The 26772-nt window shown below is 46.0% G+C and overlaps 1 protein-coding gene across 1 annotated transcript; it reads left to right on the plus strand.

Moving 5' to 3' along the window:
• The first annotated feature begins 5475 nt into the window (after positions 1-5475).
• Positions 5476-24378, plus strand: LFNG (LFNG O-fucosylpeptide 3-beta-N-acetylglucosaminyltransferase). Its single transcript, XM_075565613.1, has 8 exons — positions 5476-6057; positions 16453-16501; positions 17599-17698; positions 18832-18985; positions 19099-19184; positions 19704-19869; positions 20623-20708; positions 21532-24378. Exons 1-8 carry the CDS (start codon positions 5632-5634, stop codon positions 21596-21598), a joined length of 1134 nt encoding a protein of 377 aa, XP_075421728.1. The 5' UTR covers positions 5476-5631; the 3' UTR covers positions 21599-24378.
• The last annotated feature ends 2394 nt before the right edge of the window (positions 24379-26772 follow it).

A 26772-nucleotide genomic window follows, 5' to 3' on the forward strand; every position in this document is an offset into this window, starting at 1 on the left:
AAACGAGAGGTAACTCTCAATGTATTACTTCCTGGTAAAGCATTCTATAAATAAATACATTTACGCAAACAACTACTCAAATTTATATTTATACTGTTACTCTCTTTAGCAGGTGATATTGAACTTAACCCAGGCCCTCCCTTTTCAACTCTGCCCCATACCCCCGAGAATACCCCCTTTCAAATTCCAAACAGGGCTATCTGTCGCCCACATAAATATCCGCAGTCTGTTGCCCAAACTGGATGAACTACGGGCATGGTGCCTTATGCATAAAGCCACCTGTCTCACAGAAACATGGCTAACCTCTAAACCCCCCCGATGCAAATATCGCCATTGAGGGAGATTCTCAAAACCGCCACCAGTCTAAGTTCTTTCAAAACTAAAGCTGTCTCATATTTTAATGAGGTCTGTAACTGTTACATACGCCTATATTATTTTATCTTTAACTGTTCATGCAATGTCTTTATATATAATGTATAACCCTGTTCACCTAATGTACCCATGCATTTGTAACCATGTATTTGTCATCATAACTCTGTGCCCAGGACATACTTGAAAACGAGCGGTAACTCTCAATGTATTAGTTCCTGGTAAAACATTTTTAGAAATAAAATAATGAAGCAAAATAAAGATTAACATTTACATAAATATTGTATTTTGCCTTAATTTTCTCCCATCAGAAATAAACTGTGAGCTACTGTGTGTGTTTGTCCATTTAAATGTTCCATGCTACCTAGTACATTATGTTTTTTACATTTTCCTCACATCTGTTTTCTTCTTAGAAATGGTTCATATGCATTTAATCAAGAGACATTACTACTTAGGAGGCAAAGTGACAAGAATGTTCCACATTCCTGGAAACCTATGATACAAGCAGATAGCACTGGAGAGGGTATAGAAAGGAATGGACCCCTGCAGTGTACAGCATACACATCTTGTTTAAATGCAACCTAAAAATGTGCTTTTCATTACTAAATATTGCAATGTCCTCAGGCCAGCCGGCAACTTTTAAGGGGCCTAGGAAAGGACATTCACCTGGGTCCCTTAAAGCTGCAGACCAAGCAATATCCTATGTGTGTGTGTGTTTTTTTAATAAATTTGTTCTGTACTAGAGAAAATACTTGTAGCATAAAAAAATAAACTCTGAATGACATTTTTAATGTACTATAATATAACCATTTTTTGTTTCGTTAGCAACCATTTACAAAGTCACATCCCCTTCCTCTTCTGAAACAGCCTCTGGCACACCCCTTTTTGAGCCCTGCCCTCTCTACCAGTGCACCCATTGTATCTAGTGACTGCCTGGTCACATGATCTTCCCCACAGAACTTTGCATCTTTTGTCTTCTTCTGCTGCACTGACAGCCATTTAGTGAACCCCCGACGCGAATCTTCCCCGATCGATCACAGGAGAACGGATCGATTGGAAACTTAGCTAATTACTCATCATTGTGTGGATTGTATTGATGCACATATTAAAGGGGGGGGGGGGATATAAAACATATAGCAGCTTGGACTGCTGCTTTAAAAAGATTTATTGAGTGGGATGGGGTTGGCGCCCCCCAGTTGTACCGGTTCTCCCCCCGCTGATGGCCCTGGATGTCCTTTTTAAACATGGAGAGAATTGTGCTATTCTTGATGTTGAAGAACTTTTGGATCCATTTGCAAATCGTGTTCATAGATTAACCCCATTGGTGCCAGAGGGCCGGCAAAACATTGCTCTGCAATTAATTAGTGACGTCCCATGAATTGTGACTTTGGGGATATTGAGTGCTGTGTGCGTGTAGGGGATGCCAGGTGTCCAGTATTGAACCAGACTGACCTGTATTTGGGTACTCTTGTCCAGTAAAAAATGAGAGGTAATACCAGACATGTATGTGTCAGAAATTGCCTCTCTGGACATAGTGACCTGACCGGCTTGGGGGGTCGCAGGGAGCAGGAAGAAAGCAGGGCGGTTGCTAGGGGGCCGGGCAGCTTCCGCCATTCTGATTGGCCGCTGTTGGGTAATGCAGCCAATGAGGAGGTGTCAAGAGCGTGGGGGTGAGGCTAAGGAGAAGAGGAAACAGAATGGAGCAGAGGGGGGGGGGGGGGGGGGATACTGTATTTTGTCTGTGTGTGTTTTCTGTAGCTGTCCTGTGTATTTGTTCTGTTTTGTCCTGTTGTGTGTATGTTTTCTGTGGCTGTCATGGGGGTTAAGAGGGGATGAGGAGGGGAGGAAAGGGGAGAGGATGAAGGGTGGGTGTGAGAGGATGAGAATGAGGTGGGATGACAAGATTAAGAAGGGTGCAACAATCTTGGCATTTGTCGGAGAGCATTAAGATCAGGATTGCTCACCATGGGCCTGTATGTCTGCAGGTATGTTATTTATAAAGGATCTGACCAGCACTGTATGTCATTTTTTCAAAATTTCACTTGAAGTAATCACCAATTTGCACCATTTCATATTCTATTTTGTATGTAAACAAAAATCCTGGGGGGGGGGGGGTGGCTTACAGAGGCCCCACGCTCTTCCCCAATGGATTTAAATGAAATGCCGGGGAGTCGCATGATGTCAGAACACCAGAGACAAGATAAGGAGGAGGTGGGTGGGTGGTGGGGGGGGGGAGAGGGAAAACTTTGCGCACCCCTGTGGTAAGTCATTGGCAAATGCATGGTTTCTAAGTTGGCCAGATCCATCAAAAAGGCCAACTCCAGCGCCCCCTCCATTTCAGATTCTGCCGAGGGACTGCGGCGATGCTGTGATCGCTGAGCGCCGCACTGCTGTGGATGTCCTGGGCACGCAGGGCAGATTGCAGTGATACTAACGGGAGTGCTTTCATTTCCCACCTCATATTTTGTTATAACTTTTTTTGTTAAGCCATTTTAAAAGTGTTCCTTGTCCTTTGGTACGGGATACTGCGCTTTTACGTTTTATGATATTGCAATCCAGAGCGATCAGCCTCCAGAATCCTACATTAGACTGTAATTATAATGGGTAATGATGATCGAAAAGAAAAAACAAACACACAAGAGTTTGCAAACATTTAGGAATACTTCAAGTTATATGCTTTTTCCTTTTTGGGGGAGGCGGAGGGGGGGGGGAGATGACACTTTAGTTTAACTCAGGGGTATGTCACTGGAATAGTATCAATGGCGCTAAACACAATCTACAATAAATGATCGTATAAATATACAAATACAATAAAAATATAAATATACAACTGGATGGAATTGATGGGTGATCTCGGCCAACGTTGATCAAACATGAAATAAGAAAAAGAAATACATAGTGTAATACTGATAAAACATGTATAAGACAAATACATAAAAAACCAACAAACAAACAGACAAGAGTTAGCAAATATTAAAATTAGCAAAAGATAGAATAATAGTGTAGCTGAAACACACAGTGGACTAAAAATGATGAATTTAATATATTATAAAAACATACACAACAATTAAGCACAATTAAAGGACCCAATCGATATCCGTCCGAATTGCCCGCTTACCGAAGCCAGAAAATATAACCGCAGTGGATATTTTAAGAGAGTATCCCCTCTCACAGTAACTGGTTCTCTGACCGGCACAGCTTGCAGATGGATTTCCAGAAATCGCCGCGTGCTGATGGTATAGAAATGGAGGAAACAGGGGCAGGAGATTACTGTCTTGATGTTGAGCAGTCCGGGCATGCGCAGAAGCGCCCGTCACAGTATTGACGGCACCGCAAACTCTCCTGCTCCTCGCGGTCGCGTTACATCCAAATGGCGGCAGATTCAAAAGTGCTGTGGGTCACAGAGCTGCACGGCTGGGCTGGCAATGGAAAAGGCAGCTGACGGCAACGGGGGGATAACGGGGACCACCCAACGCGTTTCGGAAGCAACGGCTTCCTTCCTCAGGGGTTAAATTGAATAAAGAAGTCCCTGTGTGTCCGGTTATTTATAGGGAGAATTTAAAGGTGCAAGCACCTGAATGAAGTCCCGGTCAGGCGCAGTGATCTAAATATAAACTGCGACATGATATCAGCAACACCATAAAAATACATGAAGAATACATAAACAAGTAGAAAACAGTAGAACTACATATATATTGAAACATGAAACATATAAAAACAATTAGCAATTGCAATCAAATAAGATAATTCAAATCATAAAATATATTATTATTTAAAAATATTATTTGGAAATAAGGATAGACAGCATGCTGTATATGGAGTGAAGTGACCATTTGTAATAAACAAATATGGTCAAGGGTGAATCTAAAGGTTTTAGGTCACAAACATAGCTAAGATTTAGATGACATAGTCTGGTTGTTGAATAGAGATCTACTTCATGGATGTTACAGATATACTAATAGTGGTTAAATAGAAGTGAATGACCTAGTGTATCATATAATATACTTATTAAATAAAATATTAATGTGATGCATAATATATAACTACCCATTGTGTAAGAAATACCCAATAATTAATAGATGTGTAATATTAATACGTGTAATATTGAGGTGTAGATGTAATGGATTCATATAATGTGTAGACTAATAATACTATGAACATTAACTAAAGTGAAATATTAATGTGAAATATTTGGAATATTTTTAAAGTAATCTTTTTAAAGTGCAATAATAATTATTTCTCCTACAGGAATGATTTTAAATCAAAATCAACATTAAGACCTTGTGGAGTCAGTGTGCGGAGTTCGTAGATCCAAAAGGATTCACGTCTCCCTAGTTGTGTAGTGATGTTACCTCAGGGGTGCTTATCTCCAGTCCTCAAGTCCCCCCCTCCACCCCCAACAGGTCAGGTTTTCAGGATATCCCAGCTTAAACCCCGGTGTCTCAATCAGAAGCTCAAAGACTGAGCCACTTGTGCTGAAGCAGGGATATCCTGAAAATCTGACCTGTTGGTTTGGGGGGGGGGGGGGGGGGTGGAGGACTGCAGTTGAGCACCCCCTGGTTTAACTGTTTCACCTGTCAAAACATTTCCCTCCCTCCTCTCCAGAACACCATGCTACCTTCCCACTGCATTTATCTGTGTGCAAACACCCGAGGATATATCTTGCATTTGTGTAGCTGATAAGGCTGAGCTTTGCCCCTAATCACACTGGGCAGGTGGGAGCTTAACTACACAATCCGCTTTTCTTATGAACCCCTTCAATGCCAGAGAAGCCTGCCATGCATTAATACAAAATCTTTTTTTTTTAAGTGAATAAATGATTTAAAAATAAATAAATAATAATAATTATTATTTGCACTCTTGAACGGTGAGTCAAAATCCCTAATTTAACTTGGCAGTGCAACCTCATCGAAACATGCCACCACCATACTTTTAATACATGCCCCCTCTTCCAGCACACGTGGGGGATACAGTGAGAGCCCACGCTTCCTCTACAGTGGGCGTGCCAAACCGAGACCACGCCTCCAGTAGGCATCCCCACTCACCCTCTCCCCCCCCCCTCCCGGTGGGCGTTGCCATGTAAGTAGGAGTCTTTAAATCCCTGCCGGCTGCCTGTGCACAGAGTGTCTGTGTGAGCAGTGACAGGGAGCAGGCACTACAAGGGCAGTATAGGGTCTGAGCCGGGTTATATGCACACAGGGGCTTGAGCTGGTACACTGGGAGTGTAGATCAGTACTGAGTATATACTTGAGGCGCTGCAAGATGCTGAAGAACTGCGGGAGAAAGCTGCTGGTGTCCCTGCTGGGTGCCACCTTCACCTGCCTCCTGGTCCTAGTGGTTGACCAGCAGAGCAGTCAGGTCCTACAGGTGCAAGGTGCAGAAGTGGCGGGCCCCGATGTCCCCTCCGGGGCTGACCCCCTGCCTCCCAAGGCTGGGGAGCGGGTCACCCCTGGGAAGGATGCCCAAGAGGTGAAGACCTTCTCGGCTTATTTCAGCCAGCTGAGGCGGGTGAGGAGGGACACCGGGCAGGTGGCGACCCCTTCCAAAGAGGAGCAGGCAGCAAGCAAGCCCCCCCTGGAAGACATCTCCGCCAAGGATGTCTTCATAGCGGTGAAGACCACCAAGAAGTTCCACAGGTCCAGGCTGGACCTCCTCATGGACACGTGGATCTCCAGGGATAAGGAGCAGGTGAGAGGTGGGGAAGGGCAGACCATTAAATCATCATTTATTAGACACTGGGTAATCATTTCTCCCCATGTTACCTTATCAAAGGGCTGGGATTGTCCTACACTGGGTATTCCCCCCCCCCCTTTCCATCATTTTTATTCCTATACAAACCCACATTATTGCATTTGTCGTAATGAAAGGGTCCTCAAGCCACCCCCCCCCCCCCCCCAAAGGCCAGGCTTTCAGGATATCCCAGCTTCAGCACAGGTGGCTCAGACTCTGAGCCACCTGTGCTGAAGCAGTGACTGCTTGAGCCACCTGTGCTGAAGCTGGGATATCCTGAAAACCTGACCTTTTGCGGGGGGGGGGGGGGTTAGGATGGGGGGGGGGGAGATTGGGGACAGGAGTTGAGCACCCCTGTTCAAATCCATCCCATGTTGCTTCTGAATAAAACTAGGTGCTGGGTAAGGATGGAGCCGGCTGCCCTGAAACAGCAGTGGGTCATTTAGTAACAAGGAGCGTTTCCCTTGAGCGGGTGGGAGGGTGGAGGAGGGATGAGAAACCCCTCTCCTGGGACTGGCTTTGGGGGATTAAGTGACAGGTTAGAAGACACACATCTGTAGCAAAGGGTATCGTGTTCCCCATCTTGCCTTTTGTTTAAAATCATTTCCTTTCAGCTCAATGTCTGAGAAGTGGCCTCATTTAAATGTGCTATTAGCTTTGGATAACATTTACATTTGAGGGTTTGGGTGCAGACTTGCCACCTTGTTGGGCCATTAATCTTGTGTTGGTATCTGAGTCTGTAAACCAAAAGGATGCGTTAGAAATAATACCCCTGCGGTATTTTAGATGCAGAAATGAAATCAGGTGGTTAGTAGTGCAAGAAATAACTTTACTGTGCTACTATCCAAGACCATATATATATGATTGCTGGGTGTGTGCGCATACTATACATTCTGTATATTAAACCATTCTGCATCACCCAAAGGTGCCAGCAATGAGTACAGTACATTGTAAATCATATAGCTACAGGGGCAATCTGTGAAGTGTATTGAAATTATTGTGTGTCTGTCTGTTTTTTTTAAACAGGGGGCCTAGGGAAGAGGCATGACATTCAATTTGTGTTTTCTAACTCCACCTGTCCAATGTAAAACCGATAGATGAGGGTAAGGGGTAGATGAGGGTAAGGGGTAGGTGAGGGTAAGGGGTAGGTGAGGGTAAGGGGTAGGTGAGGGTAAGGGGTAGGTGAGGGTAAGGGGTAGGTGAGGGTAAGGGGTAGATGAGGGTAAGGGGTAGATGAGGGTAAGGGGTAGATGAGGGTAAGGGGTAGATGAGGGTAAGGGGTAGATGAGGGTAAGGGGTAGATGAGGGTAAGGGGTAGATGAGGGTAAGGGCACTTGGAAAGATTGGGAGGGAAGGGAGCTGGTAAATTCTTCCGGGTCTTGCTGAGCACCTTGGATTAGAAACTCTAGAACATGGGTGGCCTACTCCAGGTCTCAAGGGCCACCAACAGGTCAGGTTTTCAGGATATCCCTACTTCAGCACAGGTGGCTGTCGAAGACTAAGCCACCTGTGCTGAAGCAGGGCTATCCTGAAAACATGCCCTGTTGGTGGCTCATGAGGACTGGAGTTGGCCACTCCTGCTCTAGAACCTTTGCTGATTGCAACTTCATTCAAACAGGTCTCACTTTACAATCCAAAAACATGTCCCACACATTATTTCCATGAATGCCACTGAGGCATCTGTGTCTATCACGGCCATACAATTCTCAGTATTGTACTGCGGCTTTGTTCTCGCTTCCGTTTTTAACTTGACGTTTTGTGTGGTTATTTTTTGCGTGCAGTGACAGGGACCCATGTGACAGGGCTTCATAGCCATTGGATGTACATGAGGTTTCAATGCCACAGAAGATTGTTAGCGCAGATATTTTTCTAAGAAATATTCACTTCCCGGCAACAGAATACAGCAGCCAGTACAGTTATCTGATATATCTCCTACTCTGGCTATGGGCTTCAATTAATGGCAGCAATGTCACTCTTCTCCCTATGACCAACGGTGTTAAACTGTCCAGTTCCAGAACATTACAAACCATGCACAGCTAGGCCAGGATATTGGCCCTATAAAAAGCTGGCTTTTACAGTTCTTTGCAGACTGAGGTCTTTGCAGATGCAGTACTTGCATAAAAGATTTCCAGGCCACAAACCCATGTTTAGCCTTATTTATACCTGCCCCTGTATTCATGACTAGTGGGAGAACTGGGGGGTGGATGGGGGGGGAGGGAGAAGGGGGAGAGAGAATGTTAGTCTTTTTCTAGTCCAGGACAAACAAGTTATGAATCCCCAACTACTTTTACATTGAAGAGAAGGGGAGAGAGGATAAATGTCCAGGAACCTATAGAATGACATCTCTGGGAATGGATCCCAACGCTTTCTTCTTTGGTTTCTTTGGTTCTGCAGGCTGTTTGAGTTCCCAGAGACCAAGCCTCTGCTCTCACGCTGTCCCCCTGTGCTTGCTAACAAAGCCCCTTTTCTCCGAAGCCAGAGAAAGGCTTTTGCCGCCTCTTGCTAGGCGCTTTTTTTCATGGGAACGCTTCAGCCCAAGCTACCGCTGCAGTGTCCGGGTCATGTTGCCTAGAGATGCAGCTAGAGGGAGGGGGGCTTCCAGCAAGACGGGGGGCTCTTTGACAGGCTGACAGCCCTTGTAGGGGACTTGAGGGACAACCATTTGAGGGAAAAGTGAAGTTGGCAAAACTCTTCACATCACTTGAGAATAGAGGGGGAAACTGAAGCTTTCACATTGACCCTTCCAATGCCATTGTGATGGGTGCATTCTGCTAGTAAGGTGCCTGCCTGCTTCTTATGGCTCCTGCGATAAGTTGTATAATCCTGCCCCCCCCCCCAAGCTTGGTTAAGGTTTATTGCCCAGAGAGAGGACAGACTGAAGGAGACCACGGTTAATGATCTGTGCTGTGCATCTAAATCATTGGCGGCCAATTCCAGTCCTCGAGGGTCAACAGGCCAGGTTTTGAGGATATCCCTGCTTCAGCACAGGTGACTGTTATTCTGACTGAGCCACTGATTGAACCACCTGTGCTGACGCAAGGATAGCCTTCAAACCTGACCTGTTGGTGGCCCTTGAGAACTGCAGCTGGCCAGCCCTGGTCTCGTTTCTCAAACCCCTTACCTAATCATTCCATGTAAAAAGCCCCATTGGGGCTGTCACCTGCAGCTCAGAAGGATCTGAAATTCATGGCGGAAAAGAGTCCGAGGTTCCTGTGCAAATCCCTTCTCTTAACCGTTTGCTGTGGACGCTGAAACTTTTTTGGTGTTGTCAGCAATCATCTTACTTGTGTGTTTTGTCAACAAATCTTTCAAAATTGGCGCCTGTGCCAGATCCGTAGGGTACCAGTGGAAATTCCAGTCTGCTCACCTACACCCCTCTGGGCAGTAAACATCCCGTGTTTTACCCAAAACAAAACTATTCACCCTCCCACTCCTATACACGCGTGCACACACCACTCCCCAACTCTGTCAGGGCATCTGCAGGCGTGTGGGGCAGTTTTTATTCTACCTTTTTTGTGCAGGGTCTTTAAGCTATAAGGGGTAACATCCAGAAGTTACCACTTTATAGTAACACCGCACCAAGATATGCAATCTCTCTCCTCTTGTGGCTCAAATCCAGAGTGCAATGACGGACAGCACCCTGGAATGTACAGCACGTGCTCACACTGAACTGCTGTAAAATGCTGCAGCGATTCCAACGTTCCGGCGATTAGGACTAGCTGCCTTAACGGAAACTAACCCCCAAACCGTAATCTTAAGGTTTTTACAATGAAACCGAAAAAGGGAATCTACAGTCCATCTGTAAAATGAAAACCTTGGTGGACAAAACACTTCTGCACCTTTTATATAAAAAAAAAAAAAAAAAGGTCGTTTTATATATAGCGCTTGATCCAGCTGCTACTTGCGTTTCATCTGGTTGAACCATCTGAATACAATGAGGATGAGGAACAAGGTTAAGGAAAAGGCATTGTATGAACTTCACGACAATGTCCCTTTGATTAACACAATAGGCCAGGTTTCCTGTGTCTTATCAAGCAGCGATATTGTTACCTTGTTCTTTTATCAGCAGCTATTTCGGACACATAATGGGAGAGGGGGAAGGAGGCGGGGGGGGGGGGGGGGGGAGAGAAGCGATAGATTGAAAAGCACAGACCACCCTGGCTGAAGGATTCTTGCTTTCCCCGGCTAATGATTTGCCAAAGACTGGGGGTGTTTGTAGGTAATCGGTCCGTTACTTGAGGGGGGGGGGAGAGAAACACACCTTTTTTTAAATGCATTAGCGCAGGTTATGGGGAACATGGTTTTTACTCCAGTGCTGCCGTTCAGTCCTTCCTGGCAGCAGAGGGATTCTGAAAGAGCAAGATAAGATGGTACAGATTCTAACTAATATATTTGACTGTCCAAATCTTTGACTTGGAAATTGGAGCGTCTTATACATTGGCATGACTGGTATTGCCGCTGCTTATTAAATTAGGGTGGTGAAGGTGGATTCTGCACGTGGCAGACCAGGCAAGGGTCTGTACATTGCAACGGCTTCACATTCTATTTTAGCCTGGGAAGGCTTTGGAGGGGGAGTAATAAGTGGTACCATTTACAGACCCTTGCCTAAGCAGCAAAGGCTTTGCCAAGGCAGCGGTTCTTGCGCCAGCCCTTGTCCCGAGGTGTAACGGCTTGGAGGGGCGTGCCGACATGCTTCTGACGTGCTGCTCTGTGTATATATCAACAGAGCTGAGGCAGCAAGTGTTCTGCTTACTGTTTATAGTCTAAACACAGGTGTGCGCGTGGTCCGCAGGAGTCAGGTGTGACTGGGCAGAACTGGTTACGACCTCTTCATAGCAACTCCCAGGGTTGAACTTCAGATACCCGCACAGCGGACTGAGGAGCCTGTGTATTCAGCCCAGTTGGGTCCTGCGCAGTCCAGATTTCATCTGTTATTTTGCAACCAGCAACTGCTGATTTGCAGCCGCGTAAGGTTGTGTGGGAGGATTACAGTGTTGCATTAAGAGTTTAATGCTGGCCTTTTAGGTGGGAGATTGCCACTGGTTGCAAAAGGGTTCATTAAAATCAAATGACTGTTTATTGATAGACCAGTTTATCTATTATCAATGTGATAAACATTTGGCCTTATACATTGGTTCTTAAATTGAGATTTGTCTCGGATGCCTCTGCTTATGTTAATGCAGCACTGACTGGGTGTATGCAATAGAACAGGGGAGGCCAACTCCAGTCCTCAAGGGGCCGCCAACAGGCCAGGTTTTCAGGATATCCCTGCTTCAGCACAGGTGGCTCAATCAGCCTTTGCTTCAGCACAGGTGGCTCAATCAGTGTCTGTCTTTGACTGAGCCACTGATGGAGCCTCCTGTGCTGAAGCAGTGATAGCCTTAAAACCTGGCCTGTTGGTGGCCCTTGAGGTCTGACGTTGGCTACTCCTGCTCTAGAATAAATCATACACCAAGTCCTTTTCCCCAAATACCGAAGGACAGGGTGACACGTGGAGCATATCCCATTAACAAACATATTTAAGGGGTTCGCTAAATACAGTACATGTAAAATGACAAATCTGAACACCCAGCACTTGCTGGGGAAGGATGACCTGTACGCACTCATTATACAGGTGCTTTATATACACCTGTATTTTTAGACCAAGTTGTTTTCCAATCCTTTTCTTCAATGATGTTTGGGTCAGTTAAGGATTATTTAGGGGGGGGCAGCTGATAAGTCTGTCATGGATAAGCCCTTTGGGGTTTGCCCTGTTATAGAATGGCTTTGGGGGTGAGGCAATGTTTTGGGTACACATAAGCGTATGTGAGACTGGCAGTGGTGACAGGGCAGGTAACCTGTTCCAACTACACATTCCCCTTACCCCTCCCACATGCACCGATAACATTTCATACTTGTAAAAAAAAAACGAACTGGTATCATCCAGCCAAACCTGTCTGCCGTCGCCCAGCGGGAAATTCAAATTTAAAACACTTGCCTTCCAAACGCACACACCTGGCACTGGAAGAAAAAAAAATCCCCCTCAAAAAGCAGGTGCGTGTTTAATTCAACCACTTTAGCTCATTGTCTTAAAGGGTTCAACCTTGGTTGCTCTATTTAAAAACTAATTTATGGGGGTTTTTTTTAAGTTGTGAACAGAAATCCTCCTTTTTGATGCAGTAACTACAGGGATATCTGCTTGTCAGGCATCAGGCATACCCCGGTGTAAGGACACTCATTTTAAGTACACTCGCGAGTAAGGACATATCGCCCAATAGGCAAACGGCAGCTCGCGCATGCGCCTGTCAGCACGTCCTGAACAGCAATACCGGCTCCCTACCTGTACTGAATCTGTGCACAAGCGGGGAGACTATAGAGCCTGTTACAAATGCGTTATTTACATCAGTTATACACGTATATAACGATTGCAGTACAGTACATGCATCGATAAGTGGGGAAAAGGTAGTGCTTCACTTTAAGTACATTTTCGCTTTACATACATGCTCCGGTCCCATTGTGTACGTTAATGCGGGGTATGCCTGTACATACATACATGCTCCGGTCCCATTGTGTACGTTAATGCGGGGTATGCCTGTACATACATACATGCTCCGGTCCCATTGTGTACGTTAATGCGGGGTATGCCTGTACATTGTATGTCAGGATCTGTCTGAGCCAAAGTTCTGTTGCCATTTTTTTTGTCTAAAACCCACAATGAAATAACAGCCATTGTTGGCGAGAGAAGCTGGGGGACCTCTGTTTTTTTTAATTTTAATTGTCCACACCTATTGCACTGGTGGTCCCTATTGTTACACGGGGAATTGGCATCCTGTGTTTCTTTAACTGCTGATTTCTAGAACAATCCGGTTTCCTCTGTCTCCTCAACCCTAAAGAAAAGGGGACCCTTTTTTTGTGTGTGGTCAAAACTGAAATTTAGGGAAGTGTATCGAACAAAAAAAGTCTGAAATGTGAACGTTGTCTGTAATGAGCAGGAGCTAAAAATAAACAGTGACTTACTGGAAGACAAGTAATGCTGACACTTTCAGTGCTGCGGTAGAGTCAGAAAAGTCTCCTGATTTGTGTGTCCTGTAACCCCTGGGGGTTTTCATCACTTGAAGTGTTAAACTTTGCAACATGCGCCTGCTGAGTCTGCCTGCATGGCCCCAATTGTCACACTGCTCTCGTGCCAGGTCTGGTGACATAATGAGTCAGTCACTTTTTACTGCAGTCATAAACCCAGGCAAGAATTTATTAACCGCAATCTAAATTTTTAAAAATATATATTTTTCTGTGATCTCTGCTTTAGACTTGGTCAAAGGCCATCTTTAACCCCGACACTCCCAGAAGGACATGCACGTTTTTCATGGCGACGTAGCTAGCCACCGCTTATAAAACGCACCCGTTCCAGAATGCTCACGGAGGTTTCACCCTTTCACTGCCAGCGGAGTCAGACAGGCATGGCTTTTGTATGTCCCACACTGTGCACAAATGAATGAGCGTTCTGCAAATCTCACAAGATTTGCAAACCAATGAATCCCTCTTCTAAAAGGAGGGGGGGGGGGAAGGTTAATTGTTTGCTTTTAATTGGATTTCCTGGCATGGATCCTGCAGTTGTGGGCCTGGCAGGAAGGGGCGTGAGGCTGCAGATCACAGATAGCCCCCAAGAGGTGGCACTTGGGGTTCTGAACACACTGTCCCCTTCCTCCCAGGGAGCACAGAGCAGGCGACGGGCTGCTACTTTCCGGAGTCTCCTTCCAATGGGGGAGAGGGTGGGGGGTCCGTGCTGTTCCTTTCCTGTGCATCCCAGAGAGCTTCTTCACTGAAGTCCTCTTATTGTCTCCTTGTACTTGGGGGGGGGGGGGGGGAGGAAGAGGATGGGGAGAGGCGCACAGGATCAGACACTGTTCCAAGTGCAGCCCAGTCATACACAGTCTGCTTTATTCTATTTATAGTGGAGAAGAGCGTCCCGGAGAGATAAAAGGCAGCCGGAGAGATAAAAGGCAGCGGCTGATCAAATAAATATACACAGAGGGTCCAGGCCATCCAGTGTCTAGGATAACTCTCTTTTACTGACAGCCCTGTATACAGCCACGTGTACACACACCCTGTGCGTCTGTGTGCCAGTAAGTTGGCACATTACATGTAGACCCCTTCCTTTTTGCGGCACTTAAAATAATTTGGTCACAGAGAACCTTGCCTAAAAAGCTTACAATCTTATTTGAGCAAAAAGGCAGGGGGTGAATAAAGTGGACTTGTGCTGTAGCAGGCACCTTTTTATTTACGCACGCGCTGGCCATAGTAGCATTCTGCTGCAAACTGAACTCCAGCGGAAAAGCCGCGTTGCAACGATTTCCCTTAAGCCTGGTAGGATTTCCCCGTATACAATATGACAATCTTAATTTTTTGTTTGTTTTTTATGCTGTTTAAAAAACAAGTACTAAACTTTTTATTTTCTGCAAGACCACCCTCCCTGCCGAGCAGCGTTAAAACCAAATCCTTTTCACACCTTCCTTGTAAAAATGGCCTGCTCTCGGGTTAAATAATCTGCAAGAAATAATGCATCATCTTGTGACTTTTTTCTTTTTTTTCCCCTCCTTTCTGGGTACCAAAAAAGACGAGACGGGAGCGATAAATCAAGCTCCCTCCCCACACACCAATTCATGGAGCTTAACCAGTCCAGCTGTATGCTAATAAGAACAAACATGTTACAGCTTAACTTCCACTCACTGAGTAAAGCCAGCCAGTCAAACTCGGACCATTGTTGGGAAAACAGGCCCCATTCTTCTCCTTTCTCCCCTATATTTCTTCTACAAAAAGAAGCCTGCTGCCGGAATGAATTACCGGTGACAGTGATTTCCAGTTCAGTTGCGTTGGGTTTCCAAGGGAGCCCATTCCTCCTCCTATCTTGTTCTTTGTCCTGTTTTTCTTTACCCCTTTTGTCTGTCTGTTCTTGGGTCGTGGCTACCTGAAGCCGGCAGCAGCTGGTATGGCATCCGTGTCTCCTCTTTGTGTTCCCGAAAACTGATTGAAATGTATTTTTTTGTTTTTTTTGTAATCCCCCACTTCCCAACCTGCCATCAAAAAGAACAAACCGTGTAAGGTAACCGCAGGGGCAGCTGGCATCTGCTTCGTATTAGCAGTGTAAATAAGGGAGTGCTGCCAGGCAGGTGGGGAAGGTGAGGGCGTGGTGGGACAGGTAACGAGGGTGGGGGTGGATGGCGTAGGTGCAGGCCAGGCTTGGAGCCCCCAGAAGCCTTTGGCTGCGTGCAGATGGAGCGTGAGTGATATAGAAGCTGGGAGGATTGTACAGTGAATGAGTTGGAAGTGTAACTGAACTGGCAGACAGGTGCCACGGCTGGTGCACCCACCACACCCTAAGCCGGGTCAGGTGGAATGAAGCCGGTCTCGTGGCAGATGTGAAGTAGCAGCTGTTGATACAGAATCGCCAGCTAAATAAACATGTCTGGAAGGCCGGAGAGGCTTAAGAGAAGGGGAAGATAAACAGACCTTTTAAATGACAAAGATGGTTTTCAATGTAAAACCTATTCATTCCTACACCTGCATCCCAAATAAAGTAGTGGATCAAAATAACGAAGAAAATGCTGCTCACTCCTAAGGGAGAGAGATCGCTGGTCAGGAAGCCTATAAACTGGTTCAGGATGCGTGCCACATTGTATACGCGTTCAGCATTTAAGCAGTTACATGACGGAACTGTATATGGTGTACGCAGAGCTATACATAGAAGTGTTCCTGTGACAGCCACTGCCCTGCAGAGCTTGCAATCTTATTTTAGGGGAGCTAATGGGGTGCGGAGATTCGTGTTCAAACTAGAAAATCAGACGTCACGCCTGGTCTTGTCATACAAATAAAGCATTTATTGTGCCATCACTTGCATTGGGGCACAATCTCCTAATTAAAACGGGTGTAAACTGTCTGCGTGCGCACAGGTAGCGTGCGTCAGTACCAGTAACCAGTGTACATACTCTTAGATATTGTGAAACGAATGGATCATTACACATAAGGAGACCCATTGAAGTGATCAGGATTTGAAACAAATAGCCTGCGTTTTGAGGGAACAGCCACCCTCCCCCCTGCCCTCTCCCCTGCCTATCTTGTTTAACATTGTCTTTCTTTACCAGTCCAAAGAAGGGTTTATCCTTGACCCTTTAACTAACACAGCTGTCGCCGGCACAGAATACACACAAAAGAAGCTGGTTTTGAAACTCCACGTGGTAGTTGCAAATTACATCCTTTTTTGTCCCTTTGCCATCTGTTTTTCTGCATCCTATTTAAATAATAGGTTCGGCGTAATCCCAGGTGCATATCCCTGCCGCAGAAATCTAATGGCATTTGCACCGCTATTGTATCTTTCAGACTTTCATCTTCACCGACGGGGACGATAAGGAGCTGACGGCAAAGACAGGTGAGTGAGAAACGTTTTAAGTAAACGCGCTTAACATTCAGAGAACTTATTGTGGCCGCGTAAAATCTACATATGGGAGGATCCTAGGCAGGTCTTGAGAATATTCCCTTATTTTGCGGGTGTTTTAGACGCGGTAGCCGCTATTACGACAAACTTCAAAAGGCTTAGGCCAGAGAATTCATTTTATAGATGGAATGTTATGAAATCTTCTTACTCATATATATTTTTTACTGTACTCCCCCCCCCCCCCCACCTCCCTTTTAGTTGCGCTAACCCAGGGGTGGGCATCTCCAATCCTTAAGGGCCACCAACAGGTCCGGTTTTAAGGATATCCCTGCTTCAGCACAGGGGGCTCAGTGGCTGTCGAGGACTGCACCGCCTGTGCTTGCTGAAGCAGGGATATCCTTCAACCCTGACCTGTTGGTGGCCCTTAAGGATGGGAGTTGCCCACCCCTGGGTTAACCCCCCCCCTTGCATTGCCCGAAGTCCAGGCATATTTCGGCAAACCATGTTTCCGGACTCTAGAATTTATACTAATGTTTGTTTAACACTTTGACCATTGCCATTAACCCCTTCAGTGCTGGAGAGGTTAATGCAGGGAAAAAAGCCGAGGGTGAATAAACCCGCCTGGGTTGTAGAGTGCTGGAAAACCAGCATAGTGGGCTTCCCACTAACGCAGCATGTGGGGGTTTTTTTTTTTCCATTGAGTCTGGGTCACGACCCTTATTCTTCTCATGTAAATGATTCCTATTCAGACCCCGAAACAGCCCCTATTGAGCCAGCCCAGCCAGTAACAGGTGGTCTGTTCTGGGAAAGTCTATCATGAATGGGGACAGGATTCTGGCTCAACCCCTCTGAAAACACTCAAGGGGGGGGGGGGATAGGAGGTGGGCGTGGCTTAACTAGTAATTAACCCCTTCCCCGTGCTTGCGGCTTCCCTCCACGTAAGCTTGCAAAGATGTCTCGTTCCATCTGCTGCCGCCCTTCATAGTCCTGTCATCTCTGGTAACTTTACACTCCGGCAGCTGGATTCTGCTACACTTGTGCTGACTGTGTGGCTGCTCTGTGTAAAGTGTTTACTTGTGTGTTTTTTGCAGGGAACATCATCAATACAAACTGCTCCGCGGCCCACAGCCGCCAAGCCCTGTCCTGCAAGATGGCGGTGGAATATGACAAGTTTATTGAGTCTGGGAGAAAGTGAGTACAATGCGCTGAGCGGAGTGGAGCTGCCAAGTATGACTATCACACGTGTTTCCTATTGGGTACCAGAGGGGTCTGCAATGCGCTGAAAGCCCCTCTGACAGTGAAGGATTATGGGAGGTAAATACCAAGTCGTATTCTGCCATGCGACGCCTTACAACTCCCTGACTTGAATGGGCAGTGAGGTGTCTTCTGGCAGATTGCTTGGTAAAGACAGATTTGTCGCTGTATAAACCACTATTGAAGGTCAAGTTGAGGGCGTTGGTTGACAGAATAGGTCAAATTTGGTCCTCTTACCACGTGTTCTGTAAAATGAGAATGTTCACTTCTATTTTGGAAAAATGACACATTTGCCCTTCTAGCGCCAATTCTATTCAGAATCCGGGACTTTTCTGGTTTATACGGGAAGAACAATGGTGGCGCTGGTTACAAATGGCGGTCATTGAATGTGGTCCTGCAGAGGCACAGTATAACGCATTGAGGCCCCTCCCGCTTCCAGGGATTTTCTGCACTTTGTGTGCTAAGCCTCCATTCTTGGTAAAGATGAGCGACTTCACATTTTTGGAATCGGACACCCCAAACCTTGGCAATCTAAGAAAAACCTGGTGCAATGGTATCGGCTTAACTTGGCGCGGATTGCCGAAGTTCGTGCTGTCCGATTCCAAAAACTCAAACTCCTCTCTCATTTTTCTGTTAAGCAAGCGGGACTCAACTCCAGTCCTGAAGCCTGCCACAACAGGTCAGGTTTTCAGGATATCCCTGCTTCAGCACAGTTGGGTCAGAGGCTCAGTTGCAAACTGAGCCTCTGATTAACCCACCTGTGTTGAAGCAGAGACTGATTAAGCCACCTGTGCTGAAGCAGGGATATCCTGAAAGCCTGACTTGTTGGGTGGGCTTGAGGACTGGAGTTGAGCCCCCTTGGTAAAGTAACGGCAGAAACAGCAACGCATTTAGGGGCAGTAATGTCTTACTAGTGGTATCATTAGCTTTGTCATAATTGGACGTCTGAAGCAAGCGCGACACATAAAGGTTGTGCTGAGTAAATTGGCGCCCAGCCATTGTGATGGGGAAGGTTTTCAGCGCTTCTGTGTCCGGTCCCATATTAAAGGATTGTTCCTGCCCTTTCTCAGGTGGTTCTGCCACGTGGACGATGATAACTACGTCCACGTCCGGGCTCTTGTGAAGCTGCTTTCTCGTTACCCTCACACCCAGGACGTTTACATTGGGAAGCCCAGCTTGGACCGACCCATCCAGGCAACAGAGAGGATCAGCGAGAACAAAATGGTAAGGACCGGGGTCCTCCCCCCAGCACGGGTAGTGACGGGAGATTGAAGGGGACATGCCTGGGGACAGTGGTGACCCCCAAAATGTTGATGTATCTATTCTCCTCTTTGCAGCGCCCTGTCAACTTCTGGTTTGCAACCGGAGGAGCTGGATTCTGCATTAGCCGCGGCCTGGCGCTGAAAATGAGTCCATGGGCAAGGTAAGAAGATAAATATCATTTTTAGTGATTTTGTTTTAAAATGATCTTTTACCTTTTTATCATACTGACATCCTGACTTATTGTACAATCTGGCAAGAGTCGTTTTGTGGCAGCCATTTAATTTGGTGCCTGGTTACAGACCGGCGCTTTGAGACGTTCTCAGCGGGGCTCTGCCTTTTTGTAGTTGTATTCTCAACTGAAGCAGAATAGATCAGTCACTGGTAGGAGCAGTGACGAGGCCTGCAGTGCAGAGCTGGGCACCTCCAGTCCTCAAGGGCCAGCAACAGGTCAGGTTTTCATGATATCCCAGCCTCCGCACAGGTGGCTCAATCAGTGGCTCAGTCGAAGATTGAACCACCTGTACTGAAGCAGGGACTGATTGAGCCACCTGTGCTGAAGCTGGGATATCCTGAAAATCTGACCTGTTGAGGACTGGAGTTGCCCACCCCTGCTCTAATGACAGCTGAGCAGCATTGTTGCACTATAACACACCGTGACACTGGTGGTTTTTTTTGGCAGTGGAGGGCATTTCATGAGCACCGCCGAAAAAATCCGTCTGCCGGACGACTGCACCATCGGTTACATCATCGAGTCGGTGCTGGGGGTGAAGCTAATCCGCAGTAACCTCTTCCATTCCCACCTGGAGAACCTCCAGCAGGTGCCCAAGAGCGAGATCCACAATCAGGTGAGCATGACGCGCCCACACGAGTATGGGACCAGTTGGGAGGGCAGCGCCTTTGGCCTGGTGTCTCAGATCATTTGGGCCCAGAGCCACACACTGGTTCAAGCTTCAGCATTCATAGGAATGGAAGTCAAGGCGTGCTAAAGCTTAGCACTGTTTAGTGGATCTGTGGCTTAGCGTGTGGGGTGTAACAGTCCGAACAATTCATCTGATGCTCAGCCGCCACTCATCCTCTGCAAACTCTCTGCTTTCCCTTAGAAATACAAACCTAAACCTATAATCCCTCTTCACTTTCACATGCAGCATTTTTAAGTGGTCAAGCATGTCCTGTATTTTATACAGGAAAATAGACTCTGCAAATTAGGCCAACCTCCACATTACATACACACTTTATTAAGTATTGAATATGGCTGGGATGGCCAACTCCGGTCCCCAAGGGCCACCAACAGGTCACGTAAGGCTTTACCTGCTTCAGCAAAGAGGGCTCAGTTGTGATTGAGCCACCTATGTTAAAGCAAGAATATCTTTAAAACCTGACCTGTTGGTGGCCCTTGGACTGGAGTTGACCCCCCCCTCCCCCCCTGGGAATATAGCGATAACCCTTTCAGAGCCTACAAATAATTGCAAAGTAATTCAATGTAACTGCCCCTGGCACTGAAGGTGTTGAGTGTATGCAAGGTTTATCTGCAGTTATGTTCTGTAAGGAGGATGGACAGGGAAGGGATGTAACACTGCAATCTTCTTGCTTTGTTCCAGGTGACGCTGAGTTATGGAATGTTCGAAAACAAGAGGAACACCGTTCTCATGAAGGGGGCGTTCTCCTCCCAAGATGATCCATCCAGGTACGGGGACAATTTCTCCCCTCCAATATAAAACTCCTAAGATGTCAGACCTGTTTGTGTGATATATTTAGAAGTGCTGTCCTTGCCAAATAGTTTAACAGGACTTCCGAGAGCAACTAAAACGGTTCAGCTGGTATTTAGATTTGGTGTTGCTCTCTTGCAATTGGAAAACACCAGCTTGTCGTCGTCCCATCCCTCCCCCCCCCCCCCCCCCCCCCATTACAATGTGTTTCAGGCTCTCTGGCTAATCCTTTCCATATACTTCTATCTGTTCCCTTTATATAAAACACACAAAACCCCAGCAAGCTCTTTTTGGGAACCCCTGAGCCCCCACAAAATATATATGTATACAAGTGTCAAAAAGGAGTGCTATTGAGCGTGGCATATGTATACAACAAACGACAGAGAAGCCCAATGCTACATCCAACATGACAGAAATACACAGTAAAATACTTATATATTCTCTTGAAAAAGGGTAATTTAGTTTAACCCTTTGACCAAAGCGTTGTAAACTTGCAAACAGGGTCTGCCTTGTCGTGGCTCGCAAGCTTACAATGCTTTGGCCAAAGGTTTAAACTCAATTACCCTTTTTCAAGAGAATATATAAGTATTTTACTGTGTATTTTTGACATGTTGGATGTAGCATTTGGCTTCTGTCACCCTTTCTATAAAACTTATAAAACCTCAGAAAGCGGGTCGCTGCAGAGCTGTGTGGCACAGAGACCAGGAAAGAAGCTATTCTAATAAACACTAAAATCTGTGTCCCGATACCGGACCGTTCTCCGTGGCACCGAGATCCAATGAATGTTTCTTGTGTTTGCAGATTTCGATCCATTCACTGCCTGCTTTATCCAGACACGCCCTGGTGCCCGCAGAACATTGTGTATTAGAAGATTTTTCCATCTTCTGCAACCTCGTCCCGAGTTTCCCTGGTATCCAAAGGGCTTGTGGGACCCGTACGTCTTGTCCTTGCTGTGAACGCTGTCATATCTGTGCGGAACGCACAGGGTTTTCTGTTCTATTGGCTGCTGTGCGGCCAGTTCAGTCTCTGCCTGAGCAAACTGAAAGCTTCTTCATACAGAGCTGCTGGGACCTCCCCTCGTGGCAGACAGGGGGACTGAATACTGAGGCTCTCGTGGTCTTCATGCCTCACATGGCTCAGTCGTCGCCTACTGACACCTCTACAAGTTGCTTTACAGTGTCTGCTATTCTTATAGAATATAAGCTGAAGACCTGTCTGGAGCTTGGGGTGTTTCTGGCCCCTCGGGGCAGCCAGAGGTGTTTAAGTAGTTTGTATTTGTGAGGGGGAAAGAGTTTCCCTACGCCGCTGAAAACATGCAACAATGTGTAGTGGTATGGAGTATCGCTATACATTCCCAGCCCCAAAAACCTACTCTTGAGAACAGTCCTGTCAAATCTACCCAGGTCTGTAATTTAACCCAGCGCTTGTCAAGTGACATGGTATTTTTTTTTTTCTAGCCTTTAGAGTGGGTTAAGGGTGACTGAGATTGGAATTTAGTCAGTGAATTGCGGTATCCATTATCGTTAATGGCTATTCATCCAAGGGAAGCCATAATGGCTGTCGCATGTTAGTGATCAGCCTGTTAGTTGGAAGTATGTGGCGATACTCCGTGCTTCTGTATATTGCTGCATGTTAAGCACGCATCATTTAATAATGTTTGTCTTTCTTTACTTCCCTGTCACTGCCTCTGCCCAGCGCAGCGCTGAAGCGCTGGTTTCTATGCCCCCTCTGCCTTTATGTAGCAGACTCCGGATATTCATTCAGATGAAGGTTTGTTAATGTTAATTCCCTTCCCTCAGTCTTTTTGTATAGAAAATACAGAAAAATGTAAGTCCCCGTCCTAAAATAGTGTAACCAATTAAAAGCCCAGTGAATAATTGCCCCCGCAGCTTGTGCCAAGAGGGGCGGTTACACAGAAATACCATTGTTACAAAAAAAGACACAAGTACGTTTGTTTTAGAAACCCCCAAAACAGGCACTGGTGCTTTAACCCTTTCTACTCCCGTCCCCTCCTCGGTGCTTTGTAATACTCTGCAGTGTTGTGCAATGCATTTTCTTTACGGCACTTTGCTATAACGTGTGTATAAAGTTGTGTTCGGTGCTGGGTTACGCGGCGGGTGGGATTTGTGCGGTCAGCGTGTGGCAGACCCCCTGTTCCAGGAGTGGCCAACTCCAGTCCTCGGGTGCCACCAACAGGTCAGGTTTTCTGCTTCTGCATAAGTGGCTCAGTCGTTGAGTGAGCCACCTGTGCTGAAGCAGGGATATCCTTTAAACCTGACCTGTTGGTGGCCCTTGAGGACTGGAGGTGGCCACCCCTGCCCTATTAAATATGCAGGGAACCACATTTATTTGGGGCTGAACCCTTCCTGCGGAGACGGCTTTGGCACCAAATTAAATAGTGAGGGGGAGGAGGGGGGAGAGATTTTATTTTTTATTTTGCTTCACAAATTACTGCATAGGGTTTTTTTTTTTTTTAGAATAATTCTATATATTCTAAAAGGGAGAAAAAAAAACCCTATGCAGTAATTTGTGAAGTAAAAAAAAATAATCTGATACGGATTTAATTATTTAAATCTAAACATATTTTATATATTCGGAGAAGCCCTCATCAGTGTACCAGTCCTCTACTGATGCACTTAAGCATCCCAGTGCCAGAGGTGCCTGCAGGGAGCCGCGAGGTCCCAATCCAAAAGGCGCTGGAAGGGTTAATGGTAATCTGGCACGATGCTTTCAGAAAAGCGCCCCCCGGGTTATTAACACAACTGTCCGTTTCTTTTGCTTCTAGAATATTTGTTTATCTGCAAAACTTTACCTTTTATTTAAAAAAAAATAAAAAATAAACCCCGTCACTTTTATACTGTGAGGGGGGATATGCCAGCCTGAGAAATAAACGCACTGCGCTGAACGATGACGGAGGATGACTTCGTGTTACTCTTCAAAGCCACTCCAGAGAAGACACAAATACATACCCTTGCCAGGTCTGCTGCCTTTTGAGCAGCGCCCATGCACGCCGTAAAAGGGGTTTCTCCGCTGGTATTTTGAAGTGGTTTATGGGGCCTTCCCAGCCACATCGGAATGAATCATTGCTCTATGACGCATGGTTATATTCAGGGGCAGCACGGTGACGTGTTCAATACTATATTAACCCCTGCCGTGCCGAGCCAGCCATCAATGCAATTCTCTTCAACACCCTCCGGCACAGCAGGGGTTAAATCAGAATAGCCAAGGTCCTTGTTTAAAAGATTTTTTTGCCTTATTCATAGCTTTGTGCCAGTTTTTATTGCAGCTTCAAGGTGGAAATTATTTGGGGGGGAGAGGGGAGAGAGAAATAGCCCATAATGGGTTTATCTGTAAATATTGTAAAGGGACAGTATTTTTTTGTACTGTGTATTTTGTTTGTTTTTTAATACCTATGACTTTTTTTTTTCTGTGGATCAGAAAACTCTCGTTATGAATTGTAAAACTGTTTCTATCGTTTAACGCGCTTACATTAATTTAATTGCTCCAGTATCTGGGGTTCATTAAGGGCCATAGGACTTGTTTTGAAATCTAAGATAATTACCGTTGTTCTCAGGGAATTATACCTGGTATCAGGGTGATTGTATCGGCTTTCATTTTCTGCTTTCAATAAAGCAACTTTTCTGTTGATATTTTGTCTGTTTTATTTCTATTCATCCATTTTTCTTTGAAGATATCCGTAAAAAAAAGCATAGCGTGAGCTCTAGCGTCTAGCTATTGCCCTAATAAAAATCCAACTTAATGTACATTCGTGCTTAAAGGTGCTATCTCACATAGTCAGGCGCCTGTTCAATTTCTTAGACGCCCTCTGTTATCAGAGAGCCAATAAAGAAAAGAGGAGGTAGGTCTCTGGCTGTAGAAGCTGTGACATCACATGCACGTCGCTGTGACATCACACAAGTCGTGCGCACCACAACGGGAGCGGCGCATGAGTGACGGTAGCGATGGGTGAATCTTTCCGGGATTTTTTCGCATTTTACACCCAAATTCCGTTTGGCGGTGTAAAATCCACAGGTCGGTTTTAATCCGTGCGGATTCATCGATACGAGCCGCTGATGGATTTTTTAGAATCCAATTTGTTTATTCGGCAACTTGTTGGTGGATTCTTAAAACCCCGTCAGCTGACATCAGACTCTGCGGAGTGTATGGGTAATAATAAACCAGCCGCAAAACTGAAGCGGGCGTTCTGTTCCCTGAGCGCAATAGCTATCCTCAAAGTTAATTCTATGCAGAAACGACGGCTGTTCTATATCTCGTTAGCAGGAGCTTTAACGTCACGTTCTTGTAGCATGGCATTTTGTTCGCTTCCGATAACGTGATATTAAGTACGTCTTGGAGTTACTCCCATCTAGACACAGAAATCAGGCTTCTGCAGAAATTGAGAGAGGGGAAAGAACACTGTTAGGTAGGATTTAACCAACTGGTGGTTCTACCCATCCAGACCTGTAAGAGGCTTATTTTATGGTGTGGATCTGAGTAACGCCACGTTTAGGTAATAACTCCCTGCATTAACCGGAACTGCATTTAGTGGGTATGCAATGTGAGCGCATTATTTGCATGTCATTATCGCTAATGCCTATTATAGTTAACGCCTAATGGGAGAAAAAACGATGTGATAAGGTAGTTTATCACGTTAAGTGCCTTAAAGCTTTGTGAAATCTGAGCCTGAGTGAGTGAAGCTGAGCTGTACCCATACTGATCGCCCGAATTGCATCCACGGCTGCTTCTTACTCCGTGTTGGGGCATGGAGACAGGCATCAGGACTCATGCCCTTAATAGCTAGAGACTGAGAAATCCCAGGATACTCTCCATCGTCAATCTTCAGGAGGGATAAGTATTGCCACACCGCATCAGCACTGCCACTGTGCCAGATGGATACTGTTACAGCCAAGCCCCATCAGCACATATAATGTAACTACATAAGGATTTTGGGGAAACTATTTGCACGGGTCTGTGCTCGCTGGACTTCTTGTACTGGGGCAAGTTCAAGTAGAGTTAAAAAAAAAAAAAAGTGGGGTTGACTTTGCGGTGGTTAGATTTGTACCCCTTTTAGGTATTTATGTAATTTGGGGACCCATTGTGGGTGGGTTGACTGGGACTATGGGGATGTTGAGGGGCTTCTCTTTGCTCACCATACTTGTGGGTCAAGAGGGTAACATTAAATAGCATTGTTTAGCCTTATTTATATTCTAAAGGTGTCCTTGAGAACCGTTGGTTTGGGGTCTTGCTGCCAGGGGGTGGAAGGAGAAGCTTGCAGCCCTGAGGTTGAAATAAGACACTGCAAGAAAATGTATTTAATCGTATTGATGTGCTGATCTTTTTGCTTGTTCACTGCTCTGGTTCGACCATGAGTTCCAGTAAATGCAATTCCACGCATCTTCAAATGTCATTTATTCAAACAGTAGTTGTCAGTTTGTGTGTCCTTCCCCGGCCGATGGGCAAAATAGTGTTCCGGACACCTCCGATGGGGATAGGAAAATCCGTAGATCCCTCTGGACTGGGTTTGGGTGACTGTAGGTGAGCACACGTAGGGGCCTTAGAATTCTGTTTGCCATTTGCATAGGCGTGGTAATTGAGCTATTGGGTAGTTCCCATCACTACCTCTGCCATCTCCCTTTATAATCCATGATCATATATCATCAGAACAAAGTTAAATTTGCTTCCATTGTAAGAATGAAGAGGTTTCTGTTTTGCTAGGCAGTGCTACGCTCTGACACCGTCAATGACGGATGCAGATCTATCTATCAAAAAACTGGGAGAGAAGAGTCCATCGTGTAAAGTTTCAATACAGAAGCAATAGACTTCTTAAAATGCACTCAGGTGTGAAAATGGAAAATCGCTCTGATGGGGAACATCAACTTTTCTCCACAGCGGATAGCGCTTTCCCAGTGTAGCATGAGGAAATCCGATGGTGCTCAGACGCCAAAAATACGTGTTCTCTGGAGGTCTACAGGGTACCTCCATTTCTCCAACTAGCATCCCTGTGGTCTCAGTCCGCATCAACGTGATGATGTAACTGCCACA

Source organism: Ascaphus truei, chromosome 11, assembly GCF_040206685.1.
Source record: "Ascaphus truei isolate aAscTru1 chromosome 11, aAscTru1.hap1, whole genome shotgun sequence".
NCBI classification, from domain to species: Eukaryota; Metazoa; Chordata; class Amphibia; order Anura; family Ascaphidae; genus Ascaphus; species Ascaphus truei.